Source organism: Oncorhynchus clarkii, chromosome 29 (assembly GCF_045791955.1).
Source record: "Oncorhynchus clarkii lewisi isolate Uvic-CL-2024 chromosome 29, UVic_Ocla_1.0, whole genome shotgun sequence".
Classification (NCBI taxonomy): Eukaryota; Metazoa; Chordata; class Actinopteri; order Salmoniformes; family Salmonidae; genus Oncorhynchus; species Oncorhynchus clarkii.
Window position 1 is genome coordinate 20,305,232 of NC_092175.1, and position 11,686 is coordinate 20,316,917.

Below are 11,686 nucleotides of genomic sequence, written 5' to 3' on the forward strand. Positions count from 1 at the left end.
AATACTTACGTAAATAAGGTATCTGTTCATTTTTAATACATTCGCAAAAATGTCTAAAAACCTGTTTTTGCTTTGTCATTATGGGGTATTGTGTGTAGATTGCTGAGGAACATGTTTTATTGAATCCATTTTAGAATAAGGCTGTAACGTAACAAAATGTGGAAAAAGGGAAGGGGTCTGAATACTTTCCCAAGGCACTGTAAATGATGATGAATGCAAAATTAAGTGTTGGCTATAACAAAAACAGTTTGATAAACACTTACATTTGTCAAAAACATACTTATTTATCTAATGTAGGTTTAGTATGTTAAATTTATAAAATTAACTTTTTGTATAGTTAAACAAATATGTAGTCAAAGTATTATATTCACACATATCTTTAGTTTTCAACATTACTCTATAATTTTTTTATATTAATGAAAATGTTAACATTTTAAACAACTTTACTAGGCTATTGAAAATCTGAGCCAAAACCCTGTTTTGAAGAATTTTAATCATGTACATTCATTTTCCTTCTGTTACAAAGACCTTTCCCAAATATGTCCTGTTTAGTATGTAGAATAATAGAGTTATCTTATTGCTGAGCGATGGGAGACAATTTAGAGAGGCGAGACTTTGGTTTTGTGGCTCTTTGCTGACAGAAATGTTTCCTTAATTCTCCCTATTCTAAAGAACCTCAATCTCTACCACACTCTTGGCCCAGAGTCAAATCTCTCAACACCCTCCGGTTGCTCTGCTGTCAGCTGGGTCAAATGAATACAGATCTCTGAAATGACAACATGTTTGTAGTGACCCATGGTTCCGCTGGCAGACTTCTCTGGGCTTTACTGCCCCCTTGTGGTGAAGAATGGCAGAAGGTTATTCTTGCACAATGTGGTCGACAACGTTCGACTCACTGGGCAGCTTTGTATTATCTACTGTCATGGGTTTTTCTGTTCCTCCTAGGACTTTCTAACGAAAGAATGACACAGTCACATATGACAACAAACACATTTGTATTAGCTCTGAATTAATACACAAACAAATACCATATTAAGAGAGCAATCCATCTGGATAGGTTATGAAGCAAATATATCTGTAAAATACAGGTTTCACTTGCTCTAGCCCCGTCATGCACAATCTCTGCATTAAGGCTAGAGGCACATAAAATATGTGGACACGGATGGGGATCTTATCTTGGCACCACACTGCGGTGTCATACACGGAGCTCTGCAAGAACCTTTTGGGATAGGGTGCATCTCAAGTCTAAAATGGCTTCCTCTGCTTTTCTCTCTTCCTACATCTGCACTGACCGAGGAGAAGAGTCATGAGAGGAAAGCAACTTTAGGCTATTGAGATCCACCATTGGAGTTTCTCCATAACCCTCTAATGGAGGTTTAAAAAAAAAAAGCCTCCACCCGTTGTCACCTATCTGCCAATCCTTCCATATCTCACTACAGCCTCCACACCTCATCTACTCCTCGCCCCCTCTCTCACAGTCTCTTCTTCATCTTGCCCTTCTTGTGGACACCACGGCCAAAGCCAGACTTCTTCTGGTCGTTGAGGCGCTGCTTGCCCTTGCCCCGGAGCTTCTTCAAGCCTCCACTCTGCAGGAACTTCTGTTTCTCTGTCTTCCTGCGCTGCTTCAGGATCTGGTCCCGGGTCTTCAGCTCCGAGCGCGGGCCCCGGGAGCCACCATCCCTCTGCTGCCCAGGGGGCCCCAGGGGCTGGGAGTTGGGGCCCCTGGATGGGCCACCTCGGCCCCGGCCAGGCCGCCCTCGGCCTGGAAGAGAGAGAGAGGGAGTGAGACAGGGTTAGGGAAGAGAAGGGCCTAGGCAACATTTCAATTGTTCATCATTTATTTTAACATGCTGATTGCAAGTAGCATGGCCAAAATACATCGAACTGGATATTGCTGTGAGTGTTTTGGAATAGATCTTAGGTAGTAGAGCCCGTAGACAGGAGCTTGAACAATGGCAGCTTTACTTAAGAGACATTAGTCACTCATCAGACCCATCACAAACAAATGATCCAAACTCTAGCTACAAACTCTAGCCCTCTGATGAATTGCACTCCTACCTCCTCCTCCACCCCTCCTTCCTCTGCCTCCACCTCCGGTCTCTCCATCCGAATCTCCACCCCCTCCGTCGTCCACCTTGTACTTCTTCTTCCACTCCTCATAGCTAAGACACACAGGGTCAAGGAGATGGAACATCCTAATAACATTGCAGTGGTACAATTAAGAGTGAGGACTTATGCACAATAAGCTGAGGGCGTTGGTATTCCCCTCACAGACCCTATTAACAGCTTTCATCAGTAAAGATCAGTCAGATGACAAAGATACAAGTTCTTCTTGTTCTTGTTGTTGATCATCTGTCCGCTCTCCGTCCTCTTCTTCTTCTGGTCTGCCTCCTTTCCCGTTTCTTTGACGAAGCGCTTTCTCTTGCGATCCCTGCAGAGAGATGATGGAGACGTCAAGTGAGGTCGATAGGGGTGTGTGTGTGTGTGCGCAGCGGTGTTCCCTCTTACCACTTCATCATGTGTTTGTGCTGGTTGAGTCTGTCTCCTTCGTCTCCCATCAGGTCCAGTACAGCAGTAGAAGCCTGCTGCTCAAACGTTGTGCCCTCTTTTCCCAGGCTCAGTCTGCAAACAGCAAACACTGAGTCATATCACTATGGCTCTGTTGTACTATAAGCCCACACTCACAGAATGACTATTTTGGTCTTGTGTTTAAAGCCGGTAAAGTGGAGTGGACTGTGTAGTCAGCTTTTCCCATACCCTCTCTCAGAGTTGAAGTCCTTGGGTCTGTAAGGGATGTAGTTCTCCTCATCGCGGCCAGTCTGTTTGGTCTTCTTGCTGACTGGCCTCTCCATATCGCCATCCTCCTGTGGCTTCCTCCTCTTCCCCCCCACCACCTCAGAGAACACACCCTGGTGGACAAATTACAGAAGTACAGCATGGGAGACATCCGGTCTAGTCATATGATACCACTTTGTCTGTGGTGGCGCTATGCGTCACTGTTGATTAGCATTGGAACACGTACATGCTAGATGGATACTCAGTAGCGCTAACCTGAAAGTCCTCCTCTTCACTGTCCTCCTGGTCTGCTGTGTGGTGAGTGGAGGGCAGTGGAGTGACAGGAACGTGATACCTGCCCTCTGCAGCCAGAACCTCCTTCTTCTGTGTGAACATATCCACCAGCCGCGTGTCCCTGGAGCGCTTGGCTCGCATCACCACGCTGGCATTGGTCTTGCTGTTCGAGTTGATCTCAAAGATCGTCTGGAGGAAAAGTGCCATGGTTGTTTAATACAGTATTACTAGCGGTTATTCATTCATTACAGAGAATAGCGTCCGATACGCATTTTTAAGCCCAACTCACAGCTCTAGCCTTGTAGCCCTTAATGCAGTCCACCATTTGAAGGCGTTCCAGTTCCATTTTCTCCAAGCCTGACCCTGAAGGGAAATGTGGGTTAATATCTTCGCAACATTAAGGAAGCGCCTGTGTGGGATTTCCATGAGAACCCTGAATCTGATGAGGATCCACTGAGACAGAAACTTAATTTATTAATATCACCACATAATGGACCATCTGCAGTGCACTGGAAAGACCATTCTGTTCACAGGTCAGTCATCCTACTGACCTAACAGTGGGTGGACAGCCATGCTGGGGAGCTCTGTGTTCTTGACCCGTTTAAAGGACTCTGGCGAGGGCATGGGCCGGGACTTGATGTACTGCTTGTAGGCGTTGTCCGCTATGCGGCGCAGGTTCTGCAGGTCATGAGAGTTCTCATGGGCCGTTACCAGCTGGGATTCCTCATCATCCAGGATGCTCTGGGGAACACGACCAAACACACCGTCTGACTCTGGAGGGAGGGAAATTAAGCAGGGGATAGGGGAAGGGACAGAGAGAAATATGTGGGAGTAAGCAAGATAATTAATTGAGTGTCCATGATAGAAAACAAGTGTGACAAGAGAACTGAATGGGTTAGTAATGGTTCCATCCCCTCACACTGTGTATGACATGTTGTTGCCCAGTGCTGGTACCTTGTTGGTGGTCAGGTGTAGCCAGCTGAAGGGGTCTCCCCAGGAAGAGATGGAGGTCATAGACAAAAGGTATCTCATCTGTACACACAAGGCTATAGGCTGCTCCACCACGGCCTGCGCGTGCCACTCGACCTGGGGTTGAAAAGGCAGAGATGAGCCAACAGTCAATGTTGAGGAAGACACTATATTTCATTGATTCAGGTGGTTGTCACTGGCCTTTCACGTATATAAATGACAAGTCAAGATAGCCTAAAACATCATGTTGACCACAAACTGTTTGCGTTACCCACCGACTCTGTGCAGGAAGAGCTTGGCCTTGGAGGGGAAGTTGTAGTTGATGACGTTGTCCAGTAGGGGGATGTCTATACCGCGAGCAGCCACGTCGGTCACAATCAACACCATGGCCTTGCGGTGGACAAATTTACCAATGTTGATCTTCCTGGCAGTCTGGTCCAGGGCACTGTAGATGTAGGCACACTCCACGCCCTCAGAGGACAGCAGCTAAGCATATAGTAACACAGAGTTAGAGTCAAAATGTGTTTCAAAGTACACGGCTGAGGACAACCAAACCTTATCCATTAGTTTACCCTTTTATTCACCGGGGTCTCACCTCTTTGAGGTACTCGACATGGTGTTTGGTGGCAACAAATACCACCGTCTGCTCCTGTGGCTTCGCCACGTTCCTCAGCAGGTGGAGCAGCAGAGCCGGCTTATCATCCATCCTCAGGTGGAAGAACGACAGCTGGGAGAGGAGAAAATGCAATGTTATGCTACTTTTATTTGATGTAAATTAATCAATCACAGGTTTCACATGTCGGATTCAAACTGGGCGCACATTTTTTGAATATGTGTTTTAGCGAGTCCTTTAGCTTTACCTTCAGCAGCTCACTCAGCTTGGAGTCCACGTCCAGACGAATCAGCACTGGCTCCGTCAACCCTGCACAAAACACACCCCTATCAGAGCACGACTGATCTTGCCTCGTTCACAACTTATTATGAAAAGGCTGCAAAAGAAGGCAGAGGATGCGGGTGGGCTTACCGGCTCTAGCAAACTCCACCAGTAGTTTGGGCAGGGTGGCAGAGAACAGCAGTGTCTGTCTGTTGTCTGGGAGCCTCCGGATGATCTCCTGGAGCTGGTCAGCAAAGCCCATCTCAAACAGCCTGTCCGCCTCGTCAAACACAACGTACTCCACGCTCTGTAGCTTCAAGTTCATCTCCATGACAACGTGCATCAGACGACCTGGGGTACCGATAATTCTGAAGGTAGAAGACATAACTCAAATCTACAGCAGAGAACAAAACGTAAACTTTTTATAGTTTGAAATTGCATTATGGCAAATTACAGCAGTACATTGTGAAGGCCATAGTGCACGTACATATCCGGGTTCTCATGAAGCGCAGCAAACTGATCATCCATTCTGAAAAGAAACAAGAGGTTCATCTCACATTTTATTTTTCGCATCCCCCGAATACAACTGGTGTAGACCTTACCTTGAAATACTTGCTTACGAGCCATTTCCAACAATGCAGTTTAAAAATAAAATGGTAACACAAGAGGAATAAAATGAAATAGACACCGGAGCTATGTACGAGGTATTTGAGGTTGATATGTACATGAAGGCAGGGTAAAGTGACTAGACATCAGGAAAGATAATACGAGTAAAATAAAGAACAGAGTAGAAGCAGCAAATAATGAGTAAGAGTGTGTGTGTGCGCGCATATGAAGTGTATGTGAGTGTGTACATGGTTTGTAAATATAGTCTAGTGAGCGTGTGTAGTAGGGTCAATGCAGATAATTTTGGCACCATTAATTGACTATTTAGCAGTCTGGCTATTTAACAGTCTTCTGGCTTGGGGGTAGAAACTGTCTCGGAACCTTATGTTCTGAGAGCCGATGCTCCGGTACCGTTTGCCGGACAGTAGCTGAATGAACAGTCTATGGCTTAGGGGGCTGAAATCTTTGGCAATTTTTCAGGCCTTCCCCTGACACGCCTGATATCGAGGTCCTGGATGGCAGGGAGCAAAGCCGTGTTAAGGGTCAGCGTGGTGAGGCGTTGTTGCCTACCCTCACCACCTGGGGCCGGCCCGTCAGGAAGACCAGAATCCAGTTGCGGAGGTTCAGTTCCAGGGTCCCTAGCTTGGAGGAGACTATGGCGTTGAACACTGAGCTGTAGTCTATTTTTCTTGTACCTTTATTTAACTAGGCAAGTCAGTTAAGAACAAATTCTTATTTTCAATGACGGCCTAGGAACATGAACAGCATTCTCACATAGTTATTTCCCCTCTTGTCCAAGTGGGAGAGGGCAGTGTGAAGTGCAACTGAGATTGTGTCATGTGTGGATATGTTGGGGCGATATGCAAATTGGAGTGAGTCTAGGGTGTCTGAGATGACGGTGTCATGTCCAGCCTTTCAAACCACTTCCTAATTCCAGATGTGTGCTACAGGGCGATAATCATTTAGGCAGGTTACCTTAGAGCTATTGGGGAACAGGACAATGGTGGTCAGCTTGAAACATGTTGGGATTACAGACTGGGACAAGGAGATTGAAAATGTCTGTGAACACAATTTCCAGCTGGTCTGCGCATGCTTTGAGAAAGCCCCCTGGTGGCCTTGTTCAGTGTTCAGTTGACGCTTATAAGGACAATAACAAATTTCAACACAACAAGAGTGAAGATGTACTTAATACCTGTCTCCACCAAGGATCAAAGCTGTCTTAAGGCCGGTGAATTTTCCCAACTGAAATAAAATAAAGGGAATATATTTACTATTACTGACCAATACAACATACTATCCCGGGTAAGGTGATGATGACAAATTGACTATGAAACACCTATCCTGACCTCTTTGGTGAACTTCATGGTTTGCAGCGCCAACTCTCTGGTGGGGGTCAAAATTAGAGCCCTGGCCCCCGTCTGGGCCTGGGGAACCTTCAGCTTCTCAAACATGGGCACCAAGAACGCAGCAGTCTTCCCGCTGCCTGTCCTTGCCATGGCAACCATGTCCTTGCCATCTAGAATCACTGGGATAGTCTGAGAGGGAGAGAGGTATCGTAAACAATCGACCTGATATATTAGTGAAAGTGAAAGGATCCAAGGGCACTGGCATACCTTCCTCTGGATTGGAGTAGGGACTTTGTAGCCCTTCTTCATGACTCCTTTAAAAACTGGGTAACTGAGACCTGCAATTAACAAAAGATGGCTGTTACGACATAGTCAGGACACATTGCCGTATAACACGGCAAACTCATTCCACAGTGTATGTGCGTTCTCTCCTCCCTTGTAGTTGATTGATTAATTCATTCTCTAGAGTCTAAGATGTTGGGGTTGGGGCATACCATGGATCATTTAGCTATTTGATCGTGAATTGTAGGACCTCTACCAAATTTTTTATTTTATTTTTATTGTTGATAAAACATAAAAATTTGGCCTTTAGTAACAAATCCCTAAGAAACGCATTGAATATCAAAATTCATAAATGGCAAAAAATGTTTCTGGTCCACTATGGCCAAGACAGTTCTTTGGTCTTGGCCATAGTGGAGTTTGGAGTGTGACTGTTTGAGGTTGTGGACAGGTGTCTTTTATACTGATAACAAGTTCAAACACGTGCCATTAATACAGGTAACGAGTGGAGGACAGAGGAGCCTCTTAAAGAAGAAGTTACAGGTCTGTGAGAGCCAGAAATCTTGCTTGTTTGTAGGTGACCAAATACTTATTTTCCACCATAATTTGCAAATAAATTCATTAAAAATCCTACAATGTGATTTTCTGGATTTTTCCCCCTCATTTTGTCTGTCATAGTTGAAGTGTACCTATGATGAAAATGACAGGCCTCTCATCTTTTTAAGTGCGAGAAGTTGCACAATTGGTGGCTGACTAAATACTTTTTTGCCCCACTGTACAGTACCAGTCAAAAGTTTGGACACATACTCATTCAAGGGTTTTTCTTTATTTTTACTATTTCCCACATTGTAGAATAATAGTGAAGACATCAAAACTATGAAATTACACATCACGTGGTAAGCAAAAAAGTGTTGTTAAACAAATCAAAATATATATACAGTGGGGAGAACAAGTATTTGATACACTGCCGATTTTGCAGGTTTTCCTACTTACAAAGCATGTAGAGGTCTGTAATTTTTATCATAGGTACACCTCAAATTAATGCAAATTAATTACTTAAAAATAATGTGATTTTCTGGGTTTTTGTTTTAGATTCCGTCTCACAGTTGAAGTGTACCTATGATAAAAATTACAGACCTCTACATATTTTGTAAGTAGGAAAACCTGCAAAATCGGCAGTGTATCAAATACTTGTTCTCCCCACTGTATTTTTTTTTTCTCCCAAGTTTGCCTTGATGACAGGCTTGCACACTTGGCATTCTCTGAACCAGCTTCACCTGGAATGCTTTTCCAACAGTCTTGAAGGAGTTCCCACATATGCTGTTCATTTGCTGGCTGCTTTTCCTTCACTCTGCGGTTCAACTTATCCCAAACCATCTCAATTGGGTTGAGGTCGGGTGACTGTGGAGGCCAGGTCATCTGATGCAGCACTCCATCATTCTCCTTATTTGTCAAATAGCACTTACACAGCCTGGAGGTGTGTTGGGTCATTGTCCTGTTAGAAAAACAATTGATAGTCCCACTAAGCGCACACCGGGTGGGATGGCGTATTGCTGCTGAATGCTGTGGCAGCCATGTTGGTTAAGTGTGCCTTGAATTCTAAATAAATCACAGACACAATCACCAGCAAAGCACCCCCACACCATCACACCTCCTCCATGCTTCATGGTGGGAACCACACATGCGGAGATCATCCGTTCACCTACTCTGCGTCTCACAAAGACACGGCGGTTGGAACCAAAAATCTCAAATTTGGACTCATCAGACCAAAAGGAGATTTCCACCAGTCTAATGTTCATTGCTCATGTTTCTTGGCCCAAGCAAGTCTCTTCTTATTATTGGTGTCCTTTAGTCAATGTTTCTTTGCAGCAATTCGACCATGAAGACCGATTCACGCAGTCTCTGAACAGTTGATGTTGAGATGTGTCTGTGACTTGAACTCTGTGAAGCATTTCTTTGGGCTGCAAATGTAATGAACTTATCCTCTGCAGCAAAGGTAACTCTGGGCGGTGGCGGTCCTCATGAGAGCCAGTTTCATCATAGCCCTTGATGGTTTTTGTGCACTTGAAGAAACTTTCATAGTTCTTGAAATGTTCTGGATTTGTGTCTTAAAGTAACGGACTGTCGTTTCTCTTTGTTTATTTGAGCTGTTCTTGCCATAATATGGACTTGGTCTTCTACCAAATAGGGCTATCTTCTGTACACCACCCCTACCCTGTCACAACAAAACTGATGGCTCAAACGCGTTAAGAAGGAAAGAAATTCCACAAATGTAGTTTTGATGTCTTCACTACTATTCTACAATGTAGGAAAATAGTAAAAATAAAGAAAAATCCTGGAATGACTAGGTGTGTCCAAACTGTTGACTGGTACAGCATTTAAAAAAGATATACATATTTAACCTCTTTTTTTAAGTAGGCAAAATGTACCTTCAGATGAGTCCCTTGTGGGGGTCGTAGAGCAAAACAGAGACCACCATAGTGTTCGTGAGAGCGTCATCTTTCCATAGAGCGGTCATACTACGGTACAGCCGTTTTCATAAGACAGATTTTTGGGATGTCTAATGGTCTCACAAGCACAGCTGTGGCTTGGCCATCTTCAACTTTAGATGCGGAAGGCTGCCACAGGTGGTTGCAGTGTATTGGGAATCATATCTCTTGCTTAAACTGGCAGATTTTGATGGGGTGCGTCAATAGACTCGGGGGGTTAAGGTCACTAATTAGTAAGAAACTCCCCTCACCTGGTGAAGTTGAAAAACCAAGGCCCTCCATGTAGAGTTTGACACAACGGTTGTATAACATCTGTAAGTGTCTTACAAAGATGGGCTTCAGATAAGCGAACTCGAATTTCTCACCCATGGACTGGAAGCCCCCAGACTTCTTTTTCTTCTTGTTCTGAGCTCTGACCAGCTCCCGGGTGTCTGGTTCAACATCAGACAGACACTCTGATGAAGCACCAGGGAACCGGGGTAACTTTCTTCCAGGCTGAAAAACACATTAATTGCATGAAATACCATGACATTGTCATTATGGAAATTGTTAAACTCAATCATTTAAAACTCAAATTCAATTCTAGCGTGACTTTAAAAGCTAGAATCCGTAGTTGCTATATATATTTTGAACTTAGTAGCGATCCTCGCTATATGCGCCTATATATATATATATATATATATATATATATATATATATATATATATATATATATATATATATATGTTTTATATATATATATATATATGTGTGTTTGCCTTTTACACCAGAGACCGGGTTTGCTTTCCCGCTCGCTACATTGGTGTCAGGGGTCGGATGGCGCAGTCAGGCCATCGGAACACATGGGTGGACATGTGAAAGGACCTAAAAGAATGTGGACGTGCGTTCCCGTTCGGAGCAGGCTAGATATATTAGTCACATTACAATATCCATCATGTGCGTTGGCGTGATGCATAGAGGTTTTGCCTTTTACGCCAGAGACCCGGATACACTTCACGCTCCAATATATACCCATTTATTATTGCAGAATATAACTTAGAAACGCCTCATTAAGTTACTTCAACTGCCATACCCTATTCAGAACCCAAAATATAATCTTGTTTTACTCCAATTATCGTAAAAAAATGTAAACAAACACGGTATAGCCTCAAAACGGTGATATTATGGATGATCTATCCTTGCATCCATAGAAACGAATACGAATTTGAGTGATTACATTTCTCCAGGCTCAATCCTTAACTTTTTAGCAAAACAGGGTTGGGGAGAACGCTTTTTTATTGTTTCAATTAGGTTTCTAGTTTTATTAATGTGGTTAATGTAATTGGCGACAAATCAATTCTAGGCCGAACGCAAAGCCAAACAGGCAAACCCCGCACACAAGTTGACATCCATCGCTAGTTGCCAAGTTAGCATGTTAGCTAGCTAAGGGTTATCAACTAGCTAAGTAAATTCATAGCAAGTAGATTTACATACGTTTGCTAAAATGACAACAGCAAATAGTTTACCAAGTTACAATAACAGAAAAACTAATGGTTCTTACAGAATCATCGTCCCTAATTTTAGCAGCAACTTCGAAATCTCCACCATCCGACTCGTCAGGCTCCCGGTGGCCAGTCTGTCTCTTTTTCTTAGTTAGCTTCTTCTTTCTTTGAGCCATTCTGATTAGTTGCAGCACTTTTTATAATTTGTTCAACGATTTGAACTAGTCAGAATAATACAAATAAAAAAACGATTGGTGCTCAAAAGTAAATTAACTGTTCAGCACACAACAACACAGACGGCAGACATTTTGAAACACGTGTGATTAAAAACGCAGGACTCGTGCGTCCGCGCAAGATATGACGTCATGGTGTTTTTTTGTGAATAGTATTACAGAGCTTCTAAACCCAGAGGCGTAACATCGCGAGATTTCCGGGAACGATTACGAAACAGGACAGGATGGGTTTTGGGGTATTGACTTCTCAAACCTTTCAATACCTCACCTTGCGAGGATAACTACACTGAGCCTTTTTCCACTGGTGTATGTGGCCAAAAAGCTCAATTTCCATGTAATC

The 11,686-nt window shown here is 43.8% G+C and overlaps 1 protein-coding gene across 1 annotated transcript; it reads right to left on the reverse strand.

Annotated features, from left to right (window-relative positions):
* Window positions 1-978: 978 nt before the first annotated feature.
* On the reverse strand, window positions 979-11,460 carry LOC139387985 (ATP-dependent RNA helicase DDX54-like). The gene is made up of 19 exons (XM_071134440.1): window positions 11,173-11,460; window positions 9,998-10,127; window positions 7,132-7,202; window positions 6,865-7,053; window positions 6,711-6,760; window positions 5,400-5,441; window positions 5,063-5,280; window positions 4,899-4,960; window positions 4,634-4,765; window positions 4,314-4,524; window positions 4,024-4,155; window positions 3,621-3,842; window positions 3,359-3,432; window positions 3,052-3,258; window positions 2,758-2,909; window positions 2,509-2,622; window positions 2,324-2,431; window positions 2,059-2,162; window positions 979-1,762 (listed from the first exon to the last, which is right to left on the reverse strand). The coding sequence occupies exons 1-19, from the start codon at window positions 11,287-11,289 to the stop codon at window positions 1,473-1,475; spliced, it is 2,625 nt and encodes an 874-aa protein (XP_070990541.1). The 5' UTR covers window positions 11,290-11,460; the 3' UTR covers window positions 979-1,472.
* Window positions 11,461-11,686: the final 226 nt, after the last annotated feature.

Excerpts from the sequence above, each read along its gene's own strand:
- LOC139387985 (XM_071134440.1), bottom strand. The coding sequence starts at position 11,289 with ATGGCTCAAAGAAAGAAGAAGCTAACTAAGAAAAAGAGACAGACTGGC. Across the intron at positions 5,281-5,399 it reads CTTCATGAGAACCCGGATAT|AATTATCGGTACCCCAGGTC; the intron begins GTACGTGCACTA and ends TTCTACCTTCAG. Across the intron at positions 4,525-4,633 it reads ATGTCGAGTACCTCAAAGAG|CTGCTGTCCTCTGAGGGCGT; the intron begins GTGAGACCCCGG and ends CTATATGCTTAG.